The sequence below is a fragment of the Astatotilapia calliptera genome, chromosome 14 (assembly GCF_964374335.1).
Source record: "Astatotilapia calliptera chromosome 14, fAstCal68.1, whole genome shotgun sequence".
NCBI classification, from domain to species: Eukaryota; Metazoa; Chordata; class Actinopteri; order Cichliformes; family Cichlidae; genus Astatotilapia; species Astatotilapia calliptera.
This window is the reverse complement of record NC_137435.1, coordinates 29,290,096-29,313,177: the sequence shown is the minus strand read 5'-3', so window position 1 is coordinate 29,313,177 and position 23,082 is coordinate 29,290,096. Positions and strand designations below refer to the sequence as shown.

Here is a 23,082-nt window from a genome sequence, read left to right as displayed (position 1 = left end):
GGCGTGTTTACACAACAGAGACGCTGAGTCTTTGTTACGGGCGCCAGCCACTGTGGCCTCGTTGTGTGGACACAGAGAGACCTTGCTGTGACTCGCGTCTTCCCTGCTGTGGATTTCTGGAAACCGCGCTTAAAGAAAGCACAAGACTTCTTTCGTAAAATGTGCCTTCCTGAACTTGTTGGGAAATACTTCTCGAAACAACGTGCTGCTCTAAATAGCCTGTAATGTTTCATGTTGTGGTTAAAGATTGATGACAGCTGTGTGGTGCGATGTAAATAGTTTGCATTTCATTTTTATGTGATTGCTGTGTACATGTGAATAGATCTATAATAAAGAAAAACAAACAAATATACTATTCTTTTTTGTTTTATTAAAACAACTTCACACAAAGTACAACTATTTACAATGTACAGTACATCCAAAAGAACAGCTTTAAGAATACTCAACAGGAGCAAGTGTCATTTGGCCCTGGTTTGACAACAACACTGGGGCACATATTAACAAAAACACAGCAAACCTTAACGATCTTATCAAGAAGTGTTGTGTCTTCAGCCTCACATGATAAGAGTAATCAGACTGTGTGTAACATTTTGAACTTGTTGCGCAAACTACCTATTACTCGCTCAACATGAATTCTCAGGTGGGCAATTGCTCTCGTTTGTTCAACGTCCCTTGCATCAAGTTGACAGTAGCCTTTTGTGAAAGCTGGAATCTTGACCTCCGCACACATCATTCCTACAGCATCTCTGATGTCAAAGCCTCTGTCAGCCAATACTACGTCCCCTGGTAACAGCTTTTGAAGAATGCCACATCTCTCTATGATGTGTTTATCTGATGCACGACTAGGGCTGGGCCATATTATACCATTCACGGTAATACCGGTATAATGTTAGGCAACGATAGGAAAATGAAATATCGCGATAGAATGGGAGTAAAACGCGCATGCGCAGTGCCTTTGTTTTCATACGCACATGGCCAATTGTTGAGTGAAACAGATGAACCAGAATTGGTTTGTAAAAATGGTGCAACTTCCGTGATGTGGAACTGGTTTGGTGTTTGTCTGTCAGATACACGACAAAGCACATTTTTTTGCAGAACATGCAAGCGGTCGTCGTTATTGTCGTATTTGTCGGACTAAGATGCTCTTAAATCTGGGAGTAATCTGGGTCCTAAACTCCGTATGCTTCAGGTCAAACAACACTGCAGCATCACTGAGAGTTAAAAACTGTCTAAATTCTTTCATCTTTAGTAAAACGATCAGCATTGCTGCTTTACCAGGTGTAACTATAAAGTTTAACTTCCATGAAAACAAAAAGTTATTACATTTAATGGAGTTAGAAGTTAGCAGGAAGCTAGCGGAAGTTAGCTCGCTAGTTTCGCTAGTTACCTAAGCATGATATAGCATGTTCTGACTGAGAGATTTCTGAAAAAAATCAAACGTACAGCTCTGCTATCACTTCCAACATAAATGAAGACAGGAAACTAAACAGCAGTGACGTTTGTAGGGTTACTGAAGTTGGGCTAGCTGGTATATAATGATGTGCTACGTGATCGCTAGCGACACAGCTATGTTAGCATAACATAAACAGTGAAGCTGGAGGACGAACACTAACACTTTTCCACTTATAAAAGTTAACGTGAAGGTTCTTCATGGTTAGAGACAAATGCAATCGCATGGCAGGATGCTGTAAACGGACCAAACTTCAGTCAGGAGAACAACTGAGATAATCTATCCACAATACCAGGTTAGTCATTAATATACTGCAACAACATGGGAATAGAGCAGCTGCCAGAGAATTCAACATTAATGAATCAATGGTACAGAAGTGGAGGAAGCAAGAAGAATGAGTTTAATAAAGTTTGATTTATCTGACTGCTTTGTTTCGCTTAATGTGCCTTATAATCCCGTGCACCTTATGGTCCGAAAAATGCGTACTGCACACTGCAGTTTAATGTTGCAAAGCACCTCTTTTTAACTTCAGTGGATATTATACATGGTTATGCTCAGGATATGTCAGCCCATTTCTACTGGAAATGCCTTTTGGTTAAACTTTCAGCAAGGAATTTGCATTTGCACTGTTACATTTTTATAAAGCTTTAATGTACATAAAAACCAGCTTCTTGTTTAAGTGAAAATAAATGGAAGGTTGTCTTTTTGCGCTAGTAATGTTGTGGAGTTGTATTTTGTCTCGCATCAATTATATCGTCGGTTATATCGTTATCGCAAATTTTCAAATATATATCGTGATAAATATTTTTGGCCATATCGCCCTGCTCTATGCACGACCCCCCATCCCCTGGAAATGAAAGAAATAGCTCCATGGGGTGTAATCCCGATGAGGTATTTTATGGTCTGTGTACCCTTGTAATGAGAGTATGTTTGTGCGCGTGCCTTTAAATTAGATGGTCTTTCTGTTCGAATCTCAAAACAGTCAACAATGATTGCTACTCGTTTTCCAAAAGTTTCAGTAAACTGTGGAGGCATTGTCGCCTGCAGACAGTGCCTCTCAGGCCAGTGCACCAGTGCTCCTAAGTGGGCATACAAAACATCAATGGTATCGGTGAAGACAGAAGACAGTGTTTTGTGCGACACATGGAATAGATGACAAAGATGCTGGACTGGAAGATCAAGTCTCAGACGCATTAGTGTGAGTAAGAGCATTTGGAAACCTGTCAGTTTCTTCGGTATTGGCAGGAAATCTTTGACAGTGTTGAAGAGGGACATTAAGACAGCATAACAATATAGTCCAGTGTAATATCTTACTTTTTCGGTATCGTCCTTTAAGAAAGTTTCATTCAGCTCTGTCTTTTGCAACTGTGCTCGAAGCAGTCTGTTCTCCTCCAACAGCCGGTTTATTTCTGCTCTGCCCTGTTGACTGCACACACAGTCCTTCGTCTGCCCTTCAGCTTCCGTGACGCTGTCACTCCCATCACCACTGTCCACATTTGCAGCTGGTACGTCAACCTCCACTTGTCCAACACAACTGCTGTCCACTGCCTCCATGACATGGTTGTTGTTCTTCTGTCAGACCTTCATCGATCATCAAGCCTGTAAGATAAAAAATAGTGCATAGACTTAAGGTTAATGTACACCAATATTCCAATGACAGGTGTGTGATTCATCTTTAAGTTATGTGCGGATTAGTGTACCATAAGAGCAATTTAGTATGTTTTCAGAGGGGGGTGTTTACCTGCAATGGGTGCTCTTTTTCGCTTCCGTTGCATACGCCTTGCGTGCCGGTCCGAGTCTGACACAGGTTTGTCGTCGTGCCCCATGTGCAGTGTTGGTGCCCAGTCTGGATTTGTTACATCCATTTCATATGCTGGTTTGCCTGCAATAATGCCAAATCAAAAGCTACTCAGTCGACATGACGTGGTTCTGCAGCATCACACATTAGCATGTTTTATCTCATTATCTATGACCGCAGCGCATTGAAAAAAAAACCCACTAAAAGCCTTTTGGTTTGGTCCTTTTACAGCATCCTGCCATGCGATTACATTTGTTCCTGACCACCGAGAACACTCACGTTAACTTTTATCGAGTGGAAAAAAAGTTAGCGTGTTTATATTGTGCTAACATAGCTGTGTTACTAGCGGTCACGTAGCACATCATTATATACCAGCTAGCCCAACTTCAGTAACCCTACAAATCAATCAATCAAGCTTTATTTATAAAGCACTTTTCATACAGAAAAAATGTAGCACAAAGTGCTTTACATAGTTAAAAGCAGCCCACCCCACCCTCCAACTCACTCCCCACACTCTCAATACACATATATCCCCCCACCCCCACCCACACACACACATACACACACGCGCACACTTAAAGAGTAAAAATTGGGCTGGGCTCGCATGAGCCAAGTGAGGAAACATTATAACAGAGAGCCGTCTGCACCGGGAGCCGGTCACAGACCGCAGCCTCCGGGCTGGGCACACAGCCGGAGGGAGGCCAAGGAGCCCCCCAACCAGGCTGAGAGGACCCCAGAGACCAGCAGCCACGGTCAATAACAGCCCCGGTGCAGAGAGCGCCCTCCGAGGAAACACTGGAGATATGACGCAATACGATATATACAGGGTAAAATGATAAAATAAATAAGAACAGGATACAATATAAATATAAATATAAATAGAGTAAGAAGATTAAAAAATGAATAAGAATAAAATCAAAAAATATTAGGTAAATCCTAAATTAATAATAGAATAACAGGATAGAATAAATAAGCATAAAAAATAAATAAACGCTAAGTAAAAGCTAAATTAAAAAGGTGGGTCTTGAGCCTGTTCTTAAAAACATGTACGTTCTCTGCGGCCCTGAGCTCCTCCGGCAGGCTGTTCCACAGACGAGGACCATACCACTGAAAAGCTGCCTCTCCGTGAGTATGTGTCCTGACTTTAGGGACAATCAAAAGGCCAGTACCAGAGGACCTCAGGGTCCGCGAGGGTTCGTATGGTAAAAGCAGATCTGAGAGATAAGAAGGCCCAAGACCATTAAGACATTTAAAAACCAATAAAAGAACTTTAAAATCGATCCTGAAACACACGGGGAGCCAATGCAGCGATTCTAAAACCGGTGTAATGTGGGCCCGCCCTCTGGTCTTCGTCAGCACACGAGCTGCCGAGTTTTGCAAGAGTTGTAAAGTTGAAATATTCTTCTTAGGAAGACCAGAGAGCAGGGCATTACAGTAATCAATGCGACTGGCAATAAAAGCATGCATCAGCATCTCCGTGTTGGCCCGAGAGAGAATAGGGCGGACTCTGGCTATATTTTTTAGATGATAAAATCCAATTTTGGTTACATGTTTAACATGTGGGATAAAACCAAGCTCAGAGTCAAAAATAACACCCAGGTTTTTCACTTGTAGCGAAGGACATAGTGAAAATGCCTCTAATTTAGACAAGAGTTTCTCTCTCTGAGCTTCAGGACCGACAATTAAAACTTCAGTTTTGTCCTGGTTAAGCTGTAAAAAGTTTTCTGCCATCCAAGATCTTATATCCAAGATACAGTTAAAAAGGGCATCCATTGGTCTGGTGTCATCAGGAGACACGGAGATGTACAGCTGCGTGTCATCAGCGTAACTGTGGAAGTTCACTCCATGCCTCCTGATGACACTGCCGAGAGGCAACATATACAAATTAAAAAGTACAGGGCCTAGAACCGACCCTTGAGGCACACCACATGTCATTTTATGGATCTTAGAGGAGCATGTATCCATACTCACCATAAAAGATCTGTCAGAGAGATAGGAAGTGAACCAGTTGTGTACAGCACCAGAGAGGCCCACCATGTGTTTTAGTCTGTTTAAAAGAATAGCGTGGTCTACTGTATCAAAGGCTGCGCTTAGATCCAGCAGCACCAGGACTGAGAGCTTTTGGGCGTCCCAGTTACATCTAAGATCATTTAAAACCTTTAGGAGAGCCGTCTCTGTGCTGTGGTTCACCCTAAATCCAGACTGGAATATCTCCAGGATCTGTCTATCATTGAGAAAATCAGTAATCTGAGTAAAAACAAGTTTTTCTAAGACTTTACTTAAAAATGGTAAGTTGGATACAGGTCTGTAGTTATTAAAATCATTACAATCCAAATTGCTCTTCTTCAGAAGGGGCCTCACCACCGCCGTTTTAAAGGCAGCAGGGAAGACACCCAACTGAAGAGAGCAATTCATCATGTATAAAAGCTCAGCCTCAAAAAATCCATAAAGTGTTTTAAAGAGTGAAGAGGGGATTGGATCTAAAAGACATGTGGTGGGTCTCACTGTGGAGAAAACCTTCTGAAAGTTCTCAGCATTAACCAGGACAAAGCTGTCCAGTGTCTCCTCAGGTACAATCGAGCCCTCAGATGTGTTTACAATCATATCGCGATTAGATAAAATATCAGATCTGATGGCGCTGATCTTTCCCCTGAAGTGGTCTGCAAACTGCTCACAGAGCGAGTCTGTGGGGGTTCTTTGGGAGCTGTTAAAATCAGGGTTAAATAAATGATCTATGGTGGAAAAGAGGACCTTGGGATTATTTTTGTTAATACTGATTATTTTGGCGAAGTATGAATTTCTTGACTTCCTTAATGTATTATTGTACATTTTAAATTGCTCGGAAAATATTTGATGGTTGATATTATTTTTATTTTTCCTCCATCTCCTTTCTGCTGCCCTGCAATTTCTTTTGAGTTTTTTGACTTCTTCGTTTCTCCAGGGTGATGCATGTTTTACGTTAATCTTTTTGGTGGTGAGTGGAGCAACGGAGTCAAGGCTTTTCTTCAGTTTGCTGTTAAAATAACTAAAAATCAAATCGCAGGGTGCAGGTAAAATCACAGGGGGGCATTTGACTAAAACCCTGGTAAAATTTGCAGCCACTGTCACTGCTGTTTAGTTTTCTGTCTTCATTTATGTTGGAAGTGATAAGAAAGCTGTACGTTTTAATTTGTTTCCAAAACCCCGCAGTCAGGACATGCTATATTGTATTTAGATAGAAGCTAGCGAGCTAACTTGCTGCTAACTTCTAACTCATATGTCATAAATTCCATTGTCATGGATGCCTGGATGTTTAACTCAGTTGTTACACCTGGTAGAGCAGAACGCTGATAATTTTATTAAAGATGAAAGACTTAAGACAGTGTTTTAACTCTCAGTAATGCCACAGTGATCATTTGATATATGGACCTGCAGCAGAGTTTAGGCCCAGACACGGCTAGTGACGTCAGACTCAACAATCGGATAGTGATATGAATTACTTTAGAACTCACCGGAGAGAAAATGCCGCGAGCAAACCAACAAAAAGCTGGGGATTGCACGGAACTCGATATCCGCTCGTCTCACCGCTGCAATCCATGCCTGGCGTCTTTGTTTGGTGATATCGGATACATGGGATCCCTCACGTTGCCGCCAGGATGGAAAACGATTAAAAGATTAATCCAGTTTCTTGCCTTCACGATCGTGAGATCTAACATTGCAACCGACTACACACGTACCACCATAGCTGAAGCTGTATCCTTTGTCTGGCCTACTGTGATGGCGGCAGGGGGCGCATTCTAAAATGTCATGTGACAATCTGATTCATGAAGAGTGATGATGTCACAAGGACATGTGATGATGTCACAAGGACATGTGATGATGTCACAAGCACATGCCTTTGAGCCTTTTCTATAAATAGGGGTCAGGAGCAGCAAGTTTTAGTCAGTTTGTTCGCAGCCTTCAAACGTTCGACCAGAGCTATATTTGAAAGTATTTGTAAACCTCTTCAGAGTCACTGTGCACAGGATTAAAAATGTATCCACGAAAATGCCAACAAAGAATAAACAATCTTGCTGCCTCTCCTTCGAGGTCTGGCCAGCCACTCACTTCAAGAGGGAAGCCTGATATGACACGATCCATTGGTGCCTCATCAGTCCAAAGGACATTACAGGAAAACTCCGACCTACATGCAAAAATTAAACAAATTGAAGAAGAGAAGCTTCAACTGGAGGAGAAGTGCAGACAATTGGAAGCACGAAATCAAGAGCTGGAAAAACAACAGCAACGCCAGCCTTACACAAAAATTATTAGTGAGGCCTGGGAAGGAAAGTTTGGTGAAGCACGACAGAAGATTTTGTTCCTGATGAAGGAAAACAAGACAAAGAGTGCTGAATTAAAAGAAACGTCTGCCCAGCTTCAACGCGCGAATGCTACTATTGGGGAGATGCAAAGGGATCTCCAAAACATGGAGCAAAAGAATCAGGCGCTCCAAGGAACGCTTGATGAAGCTATGGAACAAACTGCACAAATCCTCGGACAGAAAAAGGAAGGGGTCACACAAATGCAGGACCAACTCAAAGGCATAAAGAAAAAATACGAAGTGCTGAAAGTCAGGCTGGATGAAACAGAGTGCAAAAAAAAAGAGCTTCTTCAAGAGAAAGAGCAACAGGAAGAAGAAAAAAAACGTATTCTCCAGGACTCAGACAACTTGAAGTGTGAAAACGCTGAAATGCTTGCACAAAAGCAGCAACAAGAGAAAATAAATGAAGACCTGCAGCGTAAGCTTCAAGAAATCACAAGAAGAAATGAGCAGTTAGAAAAGATGCACAAGGAAAAACAACAGCAAAATACAGACAAGTGCAATCTATTAAAAGAAATGGAGCAAAGATGCCAGAAACTTGAGAAGGAAGTTGAAGAAACAACCGATCAGTTGAGAACCCTCATCCTAGAGAAAAAAGTGGTCGTGGAAAAGCTCATGGAAAAGAAGAAAAAACGTTTCCGCTTCTTCTGGAGGAGGGACACTCCTGCTTTTTCTACTTTTTCTATTTTTTCTACTGCTGACGTCACCTCGTCTCCCTCCACCTCTGTTCCATCTTAATTTTCACCTCTCCTCTCCCCTTCTCTCCTAACACTTCTTCCCTCTCTCCTTCATCTTTTTTCACCCCAACCAGTCCCGGCAGTTGACTGCCCCTCGTGAGCCTGGTTCTGCCGGAAGTTTCTGCCCGTTTAAAGGCAGTTTTTCTTCCCCACTGTCGCCTAGTGCTTGCTCAGAGGGGATTGTTGGGGTTTTCTCTTTTCTTTTTTTTTCCCTTCTTATTACCATTTTCCTTTATTTACCGATTTGTTTTGTTTACTTTTCTTTTATGTTGTTTCTTTATTTACTTGTTTAACTTTTTTTCAACTTATGTAATAAACTAATAAACCAATTGAATTTATCCTCTGCGTATTTTACATCTAATCTTTAAAGAATATTTCCAAAACATTTTCAAACATCACGATCTGTCTTTTGTTTGCTTGTTAAAACCCCGTAAATGGTGGAGTAAAAACCCTGTGATATGGTTTAAAACATCAAAATAGACTAAACAACTAGTCTAAAACTAAGAGACACAGGATAAAGTTGGTGTGAAGGTTTCAGTCTGTGAATGAATCTAAGCACCATCACCTTAACTTTAAATTCATCTCTGTTACCCTCTTTGTGACTGAACTCTGACCGTGAGCACCACAGCCACTGCGCACCAGTCACACACACTTTAAATCCATCACAGTAAACCAGTTAGTTTACCTCAGTTTGTTTTGCAGCACATTTCACAACATGCAAAAGCATAATGTGCCATGTACAGACTCAAAATCTGATTTAAAAACATGAGGACTGACCTGTAAGCTTTACATTTACAGTTTATCACATACCACTGAGGTTCTTACCTGTAATTCTAAGCCCTCTTCTTCCTTTTCTGGTTTAAAACATCAAATTAGACTAAACAACTAGTCTAAAACCAAGAGACACTTAAATATTAAGTTAAACCTCTGGGGTTGCCGGACGCGCCGGCGCGTCAAAATCACATGACCAATTTAAGACGACACAGCTACAAGATGCAGCGATTCAGAGGCTGTATCCCAATTCAGGGTCTGCAGCCTTAAAGGCCGCATTTTAAGGCCGATTACGTCACCATGCCAGTCTCCTATTGCCAGAGGCTGAAGTGTGTGTGCAGTCACCAGGTGATAATCTGATATCGTCTACTTCCCCACTGATGTTAAGTAATATGAAAAAAAAAATGAATCCCACCTTAGGCCGAATGTGTGACTCTCTTCGTAGTGGAAGAGAGAATGAATCTTCCCATCCGAATTCACGGCAATCAGTCTGTCAATCAAATCCTGTGGAGTAAAATGAGAGGCTTTGAACAAGAATGCACCGGATAGGGTGCAAAACGAAAACTGTGTGGAAATTTACAATGGGTAAGGTGGAGAACGTATATCAGTCTCAGTGTGAGAGGGTTTATTTGAATGCGTTTGAAGTAAAACAAATGGGTGGGTGGTGTTTGGAGGCCAAATAAAAAGTGCAAACATGCCCTCAGATGGATGACAAAAAAAACCTGCAGTGTGTGGAAAAGAAGAAGAAGAAAAACACTTACAGGTATGGAGGTTGGCATCTCCCTCAGGGTGTATTCGCTTTTGTTGGCCAAAGACTGTCGGCCCAGCAGTTGCCACACCGACTGGGAAGAGGAGAGGAGGTTGACCAAGTACAGGAAGGACTGAAGAGGAAAGTAAATACAGCAGCTGTTAGAGAGAAAAAATGTATTTGCTTTTAAAGACCATTGTGAATGCATTTGTGCACGTCATGGATTGATCAAATCCTAACACATAATAATAATATAACACTATTCAACTACAAACACTACCGATAATATGACAAATAATATCTGTAGTATTCAAAGCAAAACAAAATGTAAAAAGAATTTATGATTGCAAAGATAAAACATGGTTTACCACACTCTCAAAACTGAATAAGACATATATTCTGAGCAGAGTGGTTGAGCAGAAACCTATTGCAGCCTGAAGAATATTAAACTACAGGAAAGCTCCCTGCATTTTTCACTGGGTCTGGTAGAACAGGGAAAACATATCATCAAAAGCATCAAAGGAAAAAAAGAGAGACACTTGCACAAACGAGCTACAACTTAGATTATATTAAACAGCTTCAAAGAAACGTAAAGAAAAAAACAAGATACGATGGATTTTTTTTTCTAAAATAGAAATATCTATACTTTCATGTGTCTTCTGATGTTTCTGTGCATGTGTGAACTTATCTTCATATGTACTACCAAACCTCCTACTGTACTTAGCACAGATTAAAGCAAAGACTCGAGTTAATTCACCAAAGTGCTGGTGTGTGTATATTTAGTTTTCCTTTGACCTCAGCATATATGTATAACCCACTGATAAGGCAGACTTTAAAGTCGCCTGTGGCAGGACACAGTTTACACATCACTGGCTGTCCGTATTCACTTGGCTAGTCTCTCTGAGAGAGATGACTTGGCTGCTGTCAGAGGCCAAGCATCAGACACACACAGACAGGCTCACGCTGGAGCTTGTTGAAGCTTTCCTGAGAGAAATTCTGCCAAAAACATAACTAAAAATGCAGTCTTATGAAAGTAAGGCTTATTTGCCCAGACACCCATAAACCAATCAGCAAAAAGCCTTTCTTGTTAACAAAATCACTATTGCCAGTTTCTTAAATATGAATATTCACAAGTGAATTTTCTACATGGCTGCTGGTATCACAGCAACACATGGACCACTATTCTGAGTCCTGGGTTAATAATAATTGGAATCAATTTAATTTTAATCAATTTAAACACCTTTGTAACCAGTGAGCTAAAAACATGATGGAAAAGCAAAACTTCTAAGAGATCTGTGTCTGTACTATTATGTAGATATCTAAAAATTGGGGCATTGTGGGCTCCAGGAAGTTTCTCCTTCTCCCTCTCTCTCTCACACACACACGCACGCACATACATACAATACCTTAATGCAACTCCTATCTGTGGGGTCAATGGGAGTTGGTTTGGGACGGACCACTCTGATGTCGTCACTGCTGCACTCAAGAACAGACCATAGCTCTAGTACCAGGGCCCGAATAAAGCCTGAGACAGAACACGGAGAAATTTGTTGTACCAAACATTCATTTGAAATAGCAGCAACTAAAATTATTAACAGTGCTTTAATAAATAAACGACTGACTTTGTTATTGTGTGCAATCCTTTAAAGAAATCTGTCTTTGCATTGCTGGCACCGTTTTGATTGGAGGATTTGAATCTCAGGAAGGAAGGAATTTATAATGCCACTCCCTTTGATCCCATTTAATCTCTTCCCTGTTGCACTTTGGCCTGTCAGTAACTACATTTGAATTTTGCAGCTCAAGCTTGCACATAAAGGCTGGATAAAAACGTTAATGCAATCAAAATGTACGCAGCCCTCGCTGGAAAACTGGGGATACAGTACAGTACATAAATGATGAAGCAAAGACAAAACATTAGTGTCATGGAAGAAGAAATAGTCAGTGCATCACGGGAAGCTCCCAGCAATAAAACCTGCATTTGTATTGACACATAAACCTTAATTTGTGAGCAATTTTCAGTGTATTTCAGTTAAATTAACGAGACAAATATAACAAAAGGGATTTTATACTTAGAAGAAGAATATGAAATTGAAATATTAAACTAAGAAAACTATAAATACTGCAGTTCTAGAGTTACAGATATACAATTAAGCTTTGCATATCAGTGCTGTATAACCCAGGGAATGTACTTTTTTTTTTTTTATAATTGAATAGTAATGGAAATCATGAACTGTTTTTCAGAGGTCATAGATCAAATGAGCAGTAGAGTTTTTCTCACAGAATGGTTCTTTCACATAGAAAGCAGTGTGTGCTGCAGGTTTAGCAAATGGCCCATCATTTGTATCTCCAGTGTCTGTTGAAGTGTACAGTATCTGTGTGTGTGCATGACCGTCGGTGCTCTCTGCTCACTCGGGTTCAGAGGTACAGGGAGGAGGCTCAGCAGGAGTAGAGGCAGCTGCTTCATCACAAACATGCCAGGTGCAGGCGGTAAAGGCCCTTTCTGTTTCCTCTCAACCCTCCTGCCAAAGCCATAGAACTCTGCCGAGGTGAACCAGACAACACAATATAGACATTTTTCCCTGTTCCTACATGGAAACACAAGATCAAACGGGCATTTTTTTTTGGCATAAATATGTATATCATATCGGACTCAGTTTGTTCCTGTTATTGTTTTTGCACTGTACTTGTCATCCATTCCAGTGAAACGATGCAGAAGGTTGTAGGTTGTGCAATAGTGCCATCTAGAGGTGAAGTAACATCACACTGCCCGTGCTCTTGTCTCGTCACGGTGTTTGCGTGTTTCTCCCTCTCTGCACACTCATGGGAATGTGCTGTCAGGCAGGACTCAGCGTTATATTCACAATATGTGGAAAATATATTGATATTGAATGTTCAAATATGAGGATATGTATAATGTATAGGTTGACTTTGCTCTACCTACACTTCTGGCAGAGCAGCAGTTGCAATGCGAACACATAATTAAACGGCGTATTTATAGGAACAGATTTCTTGCCTATGGCAGACAAAGTGATTTTAAACGTGTAAAAGGTTTCATTCACAGATGATTTATTACTATCACACCCTGGAGACTTTATAAAGAGCACTGCTGCAAAAGCAGCCTAAACAAACTTGTACAGTAGGTCACGCTGGTTTAGTTTTTCATCAAAATGCTTTTTTTCTTTTACTATTATTTTTGAAAACGTTACAGCACTGGTGGACATTTCCTACCAAATAAGAACTAGACACTACTGTTATGTAGTGGTTAATTGGAAAACTGTTTTATCACGAATTTCTTATTTAGAAATAATTAAAATTTTATTTGATGTTTTTTTTTTTTTTGGATGGATACTGTTATTGCAGTGATGCTGTAATTAAACTGTCTTCACCCCAGTAGAATAATTGCATGACTCCATCACTGAAGTGGAGGGTTTGCTTTGGAGGGGAAACGCACAGTGTCTCTTTAGTAGCATGGTGGTTGGATCCCACATTTGTTTCTTATGTAACATTGTAAATAGCTGCTAAGACAGCATATCTATTGGACAAGCACATATTATACATACTTTGCACGTGCAGTATTTAATAGAAAGCAGTGTGTGCTGCAGGTTTAGCAAATGGCCCATCATTTGTAAGCTCTGTCTGGACTATATCACTTTTTGAGGTCATCCTTCTTTCTGTCAGTCTGCCTTTTTATCGATGGCACAAACATATGTCACATCATGGAACACATGAGTGCTCCACAGCCAGCGCTGCTCAACACAGCAGGGAACTGTTCTTGCGTGGGTAAAGTCATAGGAGAGAATAGGTTTCAGAACGCAGCGGTGCTGTTATAAGCGAAGGGCTGATAAGTAATCAGACTTCTTTTCCCATAACCAGTTGAGTCGCCCCTTCTAGCCAATAGAAAGAATGCAGGATTAAAATATTTGTTCACTAGCTTCATTTTTTGACCTCTTTTGACAAGAGTACGGTATTTCCTGGAGCCTTTTGCATATGGATAAACCTAGTATCAGTATACAACTGATATGTGAATCCATTTATCAAAAAAGAACGCCTCTTCTTACTCTTTCTTACCCAAACAAAAACGGTTTGACAAATACATTTCTCCCTAAGCTGCCTTAAGTCTCCTTTATACCGACAACACAAAAACAACAACAACAACTTATAATATAAGCCTTAAGCATCACAGCTGACAAGTGTTTGTTGTGTCCAAATAACTGCAATAGTACCTGAACTGTGCAGAGCCACAACTCCCGGAGCAGTTGCTGCCACCTGTGTCACCATCACCCCGTAGCCAAACTTCTCGCAGCTGCTCACCTACAGAAAACACACAGAAATCTCATACCCCTAGAAATATTTCAGCCTTTCACTATCACAGTTTTTGGTTATCAGGTAAAAAATGAATGAGAGTTTGGAAAAAGGATGGAAAAGGTTTAGGTCAAATGTAGTACTAATGTATCATAAAGGGAGATGTGTAAGTAAATCTGGGATTCTGGAAAGGCACAACATAATGTAGTTAAACATGCTGTGGAGAATTTAAATTGTAAATTGATATTGGAGTGTGCAGGCCCTTCATTAATTACAACACAATGCCACAACTAAAAATAGACAAAATATAATTACATTCCATAATTAAAGTGTAATGCCAAACTAGAGAAGCAATTACAATGGTGCGTAAACAATGGCAGTAAATTAAGCCCACGGGGGATCAGCTAAGGTTTGCAGCAAGCCTGAGTGTTTGTGTGTTTACAATTTGAATCTTAGACTCAGACCCTGTGACAAGGTCTGTGAAAACCACGTTTTTATGCCTGAAATACTACAGTACTACACTCCCACCAGATGAGCTCATGCAGCCTGTCACGAACCGGGACATACAACCATGACAAAACAGGAGATGCACACACAATTTATTGTGTTATTAATTTAGATCAACTGTGCTAATATAGTATACCAAAATGAAAACAATAACTCAAATTTCAGATATTTGAGGTTGTGCTGAAAATAATGGTGCCAAATAAGGCAAGAAAAACATATTTTAAAGGTGAAATATAGAGGTAAAATCAAAAATAGTCAAGAACGGCCAATTATACCCTGGACCACAGAGGGTTAAATTTGAAAACGGTTTAAAAAAAAACATCCCCATTCTAAAATGTCATGTGACAATCTGATTCATGAAGAGTGATGATGTCACAAGGACATGTGATGATGTCACAAGGACATGTGATGATGTCACAAGCACATGCCTTTGAGCCTTTGAAGTTTTTCTATAAATAGGGGTCAGGAGCAGCAAGTTTTAGTCAGTTTGTTCGCAGCCTTCAAACGTTCGACCAGAGCTATATTTGAAAGTATTTGTAAACCTCTGTAACATCACGCTCCAAAGCCCTGTGACGTTTCTGTGTTCTGTGACGTTGTCCCAAAGAAAGACCTTTAAATGCGATAAATAGCCTAAACGTTTTCGTTTATGACTAGTTTACCGTGTTATGACTGTGAACAGGGGGGAAGTCGCGCAAGAGAAATGTCGACCAAAACAATTGCAAGTAAGCCAAAGTCAGTTCCTAAAAGTCAACCCGCAGGTGTTTCCACCACCATCAGACCCTCCACTTCTGTAAGACCTCCATTAAGAATAACTGATGCAAAGAAAACCGCTCGGGTGGGAAAAACTCAGAATGGAAGACCGGCAGCTGTGAAACAGCCCCCGAAGAGGGATATGAAAAAGAATGTGGACAGTAAACTGGTCAGCTTAATTACAAATGAAATTGTATACAGTGGAGCGACTGTGTCATTTGATGACATCGCAGGGCAGGATCTGGCAAAGCAAGCACTTCAAGAAATTGTCATCCTTCCTGCCTTAAGACCTGATCTCTTTACTGGTCTGAGAGCTCCTGCACGTGGCTTGCTTTTATTTGGCCCACCAGGAAATGGGAAGACCATGCTCGCCAAAGCAGTTGCTGCAGAGTCTAATGCAACATTCTTCAACATCAGTGCTGCTAGTTTGACCTCCAAATATGTGGGAGAAGGCGAGAAGCTCGTACGAGCACTCTTTGCAGTTGCAAGAGAGAGACAGCCCTCAGTAATCTTCATCGATGAAGTGGACGGCTTGCTCTGTCAAAGGAGGGAGGGGGAGCACGACGCCTCTCGCCGTTTAAAAACTGAGTTCCTCATTGAGTTTGACGGGTTGCAGTCAGGAAAGGATGACAGAGTACTTGTAATGGGAGCAACGAACAGGCCCCAGGAGCTCGATGAAGCAATATTAAGGCGCTTTGCAAAAAGAGTATATGTGACCTTACCCGATGAGAAGACAAGATTTACGCTGCTGAAAAATCTTTTGGGAACGCACGGGAGTCCACTGAGCCAAGACGAACTGTCCTGTCTTGCAAAAGTGACTGAAGGATATTCAGGGAGCGATTTGACAGCATTAGCCAAAGATGCTGCACTTGGCCCAATAAGAGAGTTGGCACCAGAACAAGTCCGTGTTATAGCTGCTGCTGAGGTGCGCAACATTAAGATAAAAGACTTTGAGGATTCTCTGAAGCAAATCAAACCAACTGTTAGTCCAGCAACTCTTAACATGTACACCAAATAGAACAAAGATTTTGGTGGTCCTTCTTCAATAAATCCAAATCCAGTCAGGCTGGATGAAACAGAGTGCAAAAATAAAGAGCTTCTTCAAGAGAAAGAGCAACAGGAAAAAGAAAAAAAACGTATTCTCCAGGACTTGGAGAGAAGAAATCTACAACTGAACAAATTAATACAATGAAGGACAGAACACCTGAACTGGAAGGAGAAGTATTGGAAAAACGATGTTCAAAGATGCAGCGTAGGATCAATGAAATGGCGAAAAAACACTCAGAGGTCATTAATGAGATGTTGTTGAACTCAGACAACTTGAAGTGTGAAAACGCTGAAATGCTTGCACAAAAGCAGCAACAAGAGAAAATAAATGAAGACCTGCAGCGTAAGCTTCAAGAAATCACAAGAAGAAATGAGCAGTTAGAAAAGATGCACAAGGAAAAACAACAGCAAAATACAGACAAGTGCAATCTATTAAAAGAAATGGAGCAAAGATGCCAGAAACTTGAGAAGGAAGTTGAAGAAACAACCGATCAGTTGAGAACCCTCATCCTAGAGAAAAAAGTGGTCGTGGAAAAGCTCATGGAAAAGAAGAAAAAACGTTTCCGCTTCTTCTGGAGGAGGGACACTCCTGCTTTTTCTACTCTTTCTATTTTTTCTACTGCTGACGTCACCTCGTCTCCCTCCACCTCTGTTCCATCTTAATTTTCACCTCTCCTCTCCCCTTCTCTCCTAACACTTCTTCCCTCTCTCCTTCATCTTTTTTCACCCCAACCAGTCCCGGCAGTTGACTGCCCCTCGTGAGCCTGGTTCTGCCGGAAGTTTCTGCCCGTTTAAAGGCAGTTTTTCTTCCCCACTGTCGCCTAGTGCTTGCTCAGAGGGGATTGTTGGGGTTTTCTCTTTTCTTTTTTTTCCCCTTCTTATTACCATTTTCCTTTATTTACCGATTTGTTTTGTTTACTTTTCTTTTACGTTGTTTCTTTATTTACTTGTTTAACTTTTTTTCAACTTATGTAATAAACTAATAAACCAATTGAATTTGTCCTCTGCGTATTTTACATCTAATCTTTAAAGAATATTTCCAAAACATTTTCAAACATCACGATCTGTCTTTTGTTTGCTTGTTAAAACCCCGTAAATGGTGAAGTAAAAACCCTGTGATATGGTTTAAAACATCAAAATAGACTAAACAACTAGTCTAAAACTAAGAGACACAGGATAAAGTTGGTGTGAAGGTTTCAGTCTGTGAATGAATCTAAGCACCATCACCTTAACTTTAAATTCATCTCTGTTACCCTCTTTGTGACTGAACTCTGACCGTGAGCACCACAGCCACTGCGCACCAGTCACACACACTTTAAATCCATCACAGTAAACCAGTTAGTTTACCTCAGTTTGTTTTGCAGCACATTTCACAACATGCAAAAGCATAATGTGCCATGTACAGACTCAAAATCTGATTTAAAAACATGAGGACTGACCTGTAAGCTTTACATTTACAGTTTATCACATACCACTGAGCAGTTCTTACCTGTAATTCTAAGCCCTCTTCTTCCTTTTCTGGTTTAAAACATCAAATTAGACTAAACAACTAGTCTAAAACCAAGAGACACTTAAATATTAAGTTAAACCTCTGGGGTTGCCGGACGCGCCGGCGCGTCAAAATCACATGACCAATTTAAGACGACACAGCTACAAGATGCAGCGATTCAGAGGCTGTATCCCAATTCAGGGTCTGCAGCCTTAAAGGCCGCATTTTAAGGCCGATTACGTCACCATGCCAGTCTCCTATTGCCAGAGGCTGAAGTGTGTGTGCAGTCACCAGGTGATAATCTGATATCGTCTACTTCCCCACTGATGTTAAGTAATATGAAAAAAATAATGAATCCCACCTTAGGCCGAATGTGTGACTCTCTTCGTAGTGGAAGAGAGAATGAATCTTCCCATCCGAATTCACGGCAATCAGTCTGTCAATCAAATCCTGTGGAGTAAAATGAGAGGCTTTGAACAAGAATGCACCGGATAGGGTGCAAAACGAAAACTGTGTGGAAATTTACAATGGGTAAGGTGGAGAACGTATATCAGTCTCAGTGTGAGAGGGTTTATTTGAATGCGTTTGAAGTAAAACAAATGGGTGGGTGGTGTTTGGAGGCCAAATAAAAAGTGCAAACATGCCCTCAGATGGATGACAAAAAAAAACTGCAGTGTGTGGAAAAGAAGAAGAAGAAAAACACTTACAGGTATGGAGGTTGGCATCTCCCTCAGGGTGTATTCGCTTTTGTTGGCCAAAGACTGTCGGCCCAGCAGTTGCCACACCGACTGGGAAGAGGAGAGGAGGTTGACCAAGTACAGGAAGGACTGAAGAGGAAAGTAAATACAGCAGCTGTTAGAGAGAAAAAATGTATTTGCTTTTAAAGACCATTGTGAATGCATTTGTGCACGTCATGGATTGATCAAATCCTAACACATAATAATAATATAACACTATTCAACTACAAACACTACCGATAATATGACAAATAATATCTGTAGTATTCAAAGCAAAACAAAATGTAAAAAGAATTTATGATTGCAAAGATAAAACATGGTTTACCACACTCTCAAAACTGAATAAGACATATATTCTGAGCAGAGTGGTTGAGCAGAAACCTATTGCAGCCTGAAGAATATTAAACTACAGGAAAGCTCCCTGCATTTTTCACTGGGTCTGGTAGAACAGGGAAAATATATCATCAAAAGCATCAAAGGAAAAAAAGAGAGACACTTGCACAAACGAGCTACAACTTAGATTATATTAAACAGCTTCAAAGAAACGTAAAGAAAAAAACAAGATACGATGGATTTTTTTTTCTAAAATAGAAATATCTATACTTTCATGTGTCTTCTGATGTTTCTGTGCATGTGTGAACTTATCTTCATATGTACTACCAAACCTCCTACTGTACTTAGCACAGATTAAAGCAAAGACTCGAGTTAATTCACCAAAGTGCTGGTGTGTGTATATTTAGTTTTCCTTTGACCTCAGCATATATGTATAACCCACTGATAAGGCAGACTTTAAAGTCGCCTGTGGCAGGACACAGTTTACACATCACTGGCTGTCCGTATTCACTTGGCTAGTCTCTCTGAGAGAGATGACTTGGCTGCTGTCAGAGGCCAAGCATCAGACACACACAGACAGGCTCACGCTGGAGCTTGTTGAAGCTTTCCTGAGAGAAATTCTGCCAAAAACATAACTAAAAATGCAGTCTTATGAAAGTAAGGCTTATTTGCCCAGACACCCATAAACCAATCAGCAAAAAGCCTTTCTTGTTAACAAAATCACTATTGCCAGTTTCTTAAATATGAATATTCACAAGTGAATTTTCTACATGGCTGCTGGTATCACAGCAACACATGGACCACTATTCTGAGTCCTGGGTTAATAATAATTGGAATCAATTTAATTTTAATCAATTTAAACACCTTTGTAACCAGTGAGCTAAAAACATGATGGAAAAGCAAAACTTCTAAGAGATCTGTGTCTGTACTATTATGTAGATATCTAAAAATTGGGGCATTGTGGGCTCCAGGAAGTTTCTCCTTCTCCCTCTCTCTCTCACACACACACGCACGCACATACATACAATACCTTAATGCAACTCCTATCTGTGGGGTCAATGGGAGTTGGTTTGGGACGGACCACTCTGATGTCGTCACTGCTGCACTCAAGAACAGACCATAGCTCTAGTACCAGGGCCCGAATAAAGCCTGAGACAGAACACGGAGAAATTTGTTGTACCAAACATTTATTTGAAATAGCAGCAACTAAAATTATTAACAGTGCTTTAATAAATAAACGACTGACTTTGTTATTGTGTGCAATCCTTTAAAGAAATCTGTCTTTGCATTGCTGGCACCGTTTTGATTGGAGGATTTGAATCTCAGGAAGGAAGGAATTTATAATGCCACTCCCTTTGATCCCATTTAATCTCTTCCCTGTTGCACTTTGGCCTGTCAGTAACTACATTTGAATTTTGCAGCTCAAGCTTGCACATAAAGGCTGGATAAAAACGTTAATGCAATCAAAATGTACGCAGCCCTCGCTGGAAAACTGGGGATACAGTACAGTACATAAATGATGAAGCAAAGACAAAACATTAGTGTCATGGAAGAAGAAATAGTCAGTGCATCACGGGAAGCTCCCAGCAATAAAACCTGCATTTGTATTGACACATAAACCTTAATTTGTGAGCAATTTTCAGTGTATTTCAGTTAAATTAACGAGACAAATATAACAAAAGGGATTTTATACTTAGAAGAAGAATATGAAATTGAAATATTAAACTAAGAAAACTATAAATACTGCAGTTCTAGAGTTACAGATATACAATTAAGCTTTGCATATCAGTGCTGTATAACCCAGGGAATGTACTTTTTTTTTTTTTATAATTGAATAGTAATGGAAATCATGAACTGTTTTTCAGAGGTCATAGATCAAATGAGCAGTAGAGTTTTTCTCACAGAATGGTTCTTTCACATAGAAAGCAGTGTGTGCTGCAGGTTTAGCAAATGGCCCATCATTTGTATCTCCAGTGTCTGTTGAAGTGTACAGTATCTGTGTGTGTGCATGACCGTCGGTGCTCTCTGCTCACTCGGGTTCAGAGGTACAGGGAGGAGGCTCAGCAGGAGTAGAGGCAGCTGCTTCATCACAAACATGCCAGGTGCAGGCGGTAAAGGCCCTTTCTGTTTCCTCTCAACCCTCCTGCCAAAGCCATAGAACTCTGCCGAGGTGAACCAGACAACACAATATAGACATTTTTCCCTGTTCCTACATGGAAACACAAGATCAAACGGGCATTTTTTTTTGGCATAAATATGTATATCATATCGGACTCAGTTTGTTCCTGTTATTGTTTTTGCACTGTACTTGTCATCCATTCCAGTGAAACGATGCAGAAGGTTGTAGGTTGTGCAATAGTGCCATCTAGAGGTGAAGTAACATCACACTGCCCGTGCTCTTGTCTCGTCACGGTGTTTGCGTGTTTCTCCCTCTCTGCACACTCAGCGTTATATTCACAATATGTGGAAAATATATTGATATTGAATGTTCAAATATGAGGATATGTATAATGTATAGGTTGACTTTGCTCTACCTACACTTCTGGCAGAGCAGCAGTTGCAATGCGAACACATAATTAAACGGTGTATTTATAGGAACAGATTTCTTGCCTATGGCAGACAAAGTGATTTTAAACGTGTAAAAGGTTTCATTCACAGATGATTTATTACTATCACACCCTGGAGACTTTATAAAGAGCACTGCTGCAAAAGCAGCCTAAACAAACTTGTACAGTAGGTCACGCTGGTTTAGTTTTTCATCAAAATGCTTTTTTTCTTTTACTATTATTTTTGAAAACGTTACAGCACTGGTGGACATTTCCTACCAAATAAGAACTAGACACTACTGTTATGTAGTGGTTAATTGGAAAACTGTTTTATCACGAATTTCTTATTTAGAAATAATTAAAATTTTATTTGATGTTTTTTTTTTTTTTGGATGGATACTGTTATTGCAGTGATGCTGTAATTAAACTGTCTTCACCCCAGTAGAATAATTGCATGACTCCATCACTGAAGTGGAGGGTTTGTTTTGGAGGGGAAACGCACAGTGTCTCTTTAGTAGCATGGTGGTTGGATCCCACATTTGTTTCTTATGTAACATTGTAAATAGCTGCTAAGACAGCATATCTATTGGACAAGCACATATTATACATACTTTGCACGTGCAATATTTAAACATGTAGGCTAGAGAATGACTTTCAGTTGTATTATTTATTAGACGAATACTAATTATCACTGTAAATATGAAAATCTGTACAAAACATCAAAGCATTAAGAATACTTGCAATAAAAAGAAATTTTCTAAATGGTGCTGTTTGTCTTATTATGCAGTAGACTTGAGATCTCAGTAGTTATTAGTTCAAGATCAGGACACAGTGTTTAAGGGATTGTACATTTCAAAATATAATTTACTTTGAAGCGATCTGATCCTATGCCATGACATTTAAAACATTAACATAATGCTCACTTAAATTGAAAAAAAATCTCTCACTTTGTGATTTTTAAAAAAGCAAATAGAATGCATTTATCAAACACTTTTAGTTGATGTTTGTTATGGAGTAGTGGCAGAAATCTTTAGCCATTCCTCGTTGCCTCAGGAGCAATGATTTTATTGAACATGTGCAAACATAAATGGAAATATACGTAAAATAGAGTTTATAACAATATAACAAGCTTGAAAGTCAATATTTGGCATTGTAACTGTTATTCTTCAGTTCTAGTTTTCTTGTCATTTCCACAGGAACAGTTTTCCAGGCTTCTTGAAGGATATTCAGAGCACGTCTTTGGGTGTTGTCCGCCTTTTGTTCCGTTCTCGTGTCACAATGATCCCACACTGCTTCAGTAATATTGAGGTCTGGGCTCTGGGGAGGCCAAGCCATGACTGATGCTGTTCTATTGTATGTTTTTCTATCCAGGTATGCTTTTACTGTACTGACAGTATTTTGGGGATCATTGCTATCCTGAAAAATGATGCATTTGCCAATCACATGCTTTCCCAATGGCATTACATTGTGGATTAAAATCCATTGTTACTTTTCTATATTCAAGATTCCATCAATCAAGAGTTTCCCA

The 23,082-nt window shown here is 40.1% G+C and overlaps 1 protein-coding gene and 1 pseudogene across 3 annotated transcripts; one reads left to right on the top strand and one right to left on the bottom strand.

The window, feature by feature from the left end:
• Positions 1 to 350: 350 nt before the first annotated feature.
• Positions 351 to 9,767, bottom strand: LOC145420076 (uncharacterized). 2 transcript variants are annotated; one of them, XM_080288826.1, is made up of 3 exons: positions 9,511 to 9,767; positions 3,192 to 3,332; positions 351 to 3,049 (listed from the first exon to the last, which is right to left on the bottom strand). In XM_080288826.1, the coding sequence occupies exon 3, from the start codon at positions 3,002 to 3,004 to the stop codon at positions 2,219 to 2,221; it is 786 nt and encodes a 261-aa protein (XP_080144952.1). In that variant the 5' UTR covers positions 3,005 to 3,049; positions 3,192 to 3,332; positions 9,511 to 9,767; the 3' UTR covers positions 351 to 2,218. The 2 variants fall into 2 exon arrangements, with proteins under 2 accessions (XP_080144952.1, XP_080144951.1); XM_080288825.1 differs by lacking the exon at positions 9,511 to 9,767 and adding an exon at positions 6,740 to 7,308.
• Positions 9,768 to 11,490: 1,723 nt separating this feature from the next.
• Positions 11,491 to 22,319, top strand: LOC145420065 (spastin pseudogene; annotated as a pseudogene). The gene has a single exon (XR_013901357.1). The product of XR_013901357.1 is annotated as a spastin pseudogene (transcript).
• Positions 22,320 to 23,082: the final 763 nt, after the last annotated feature.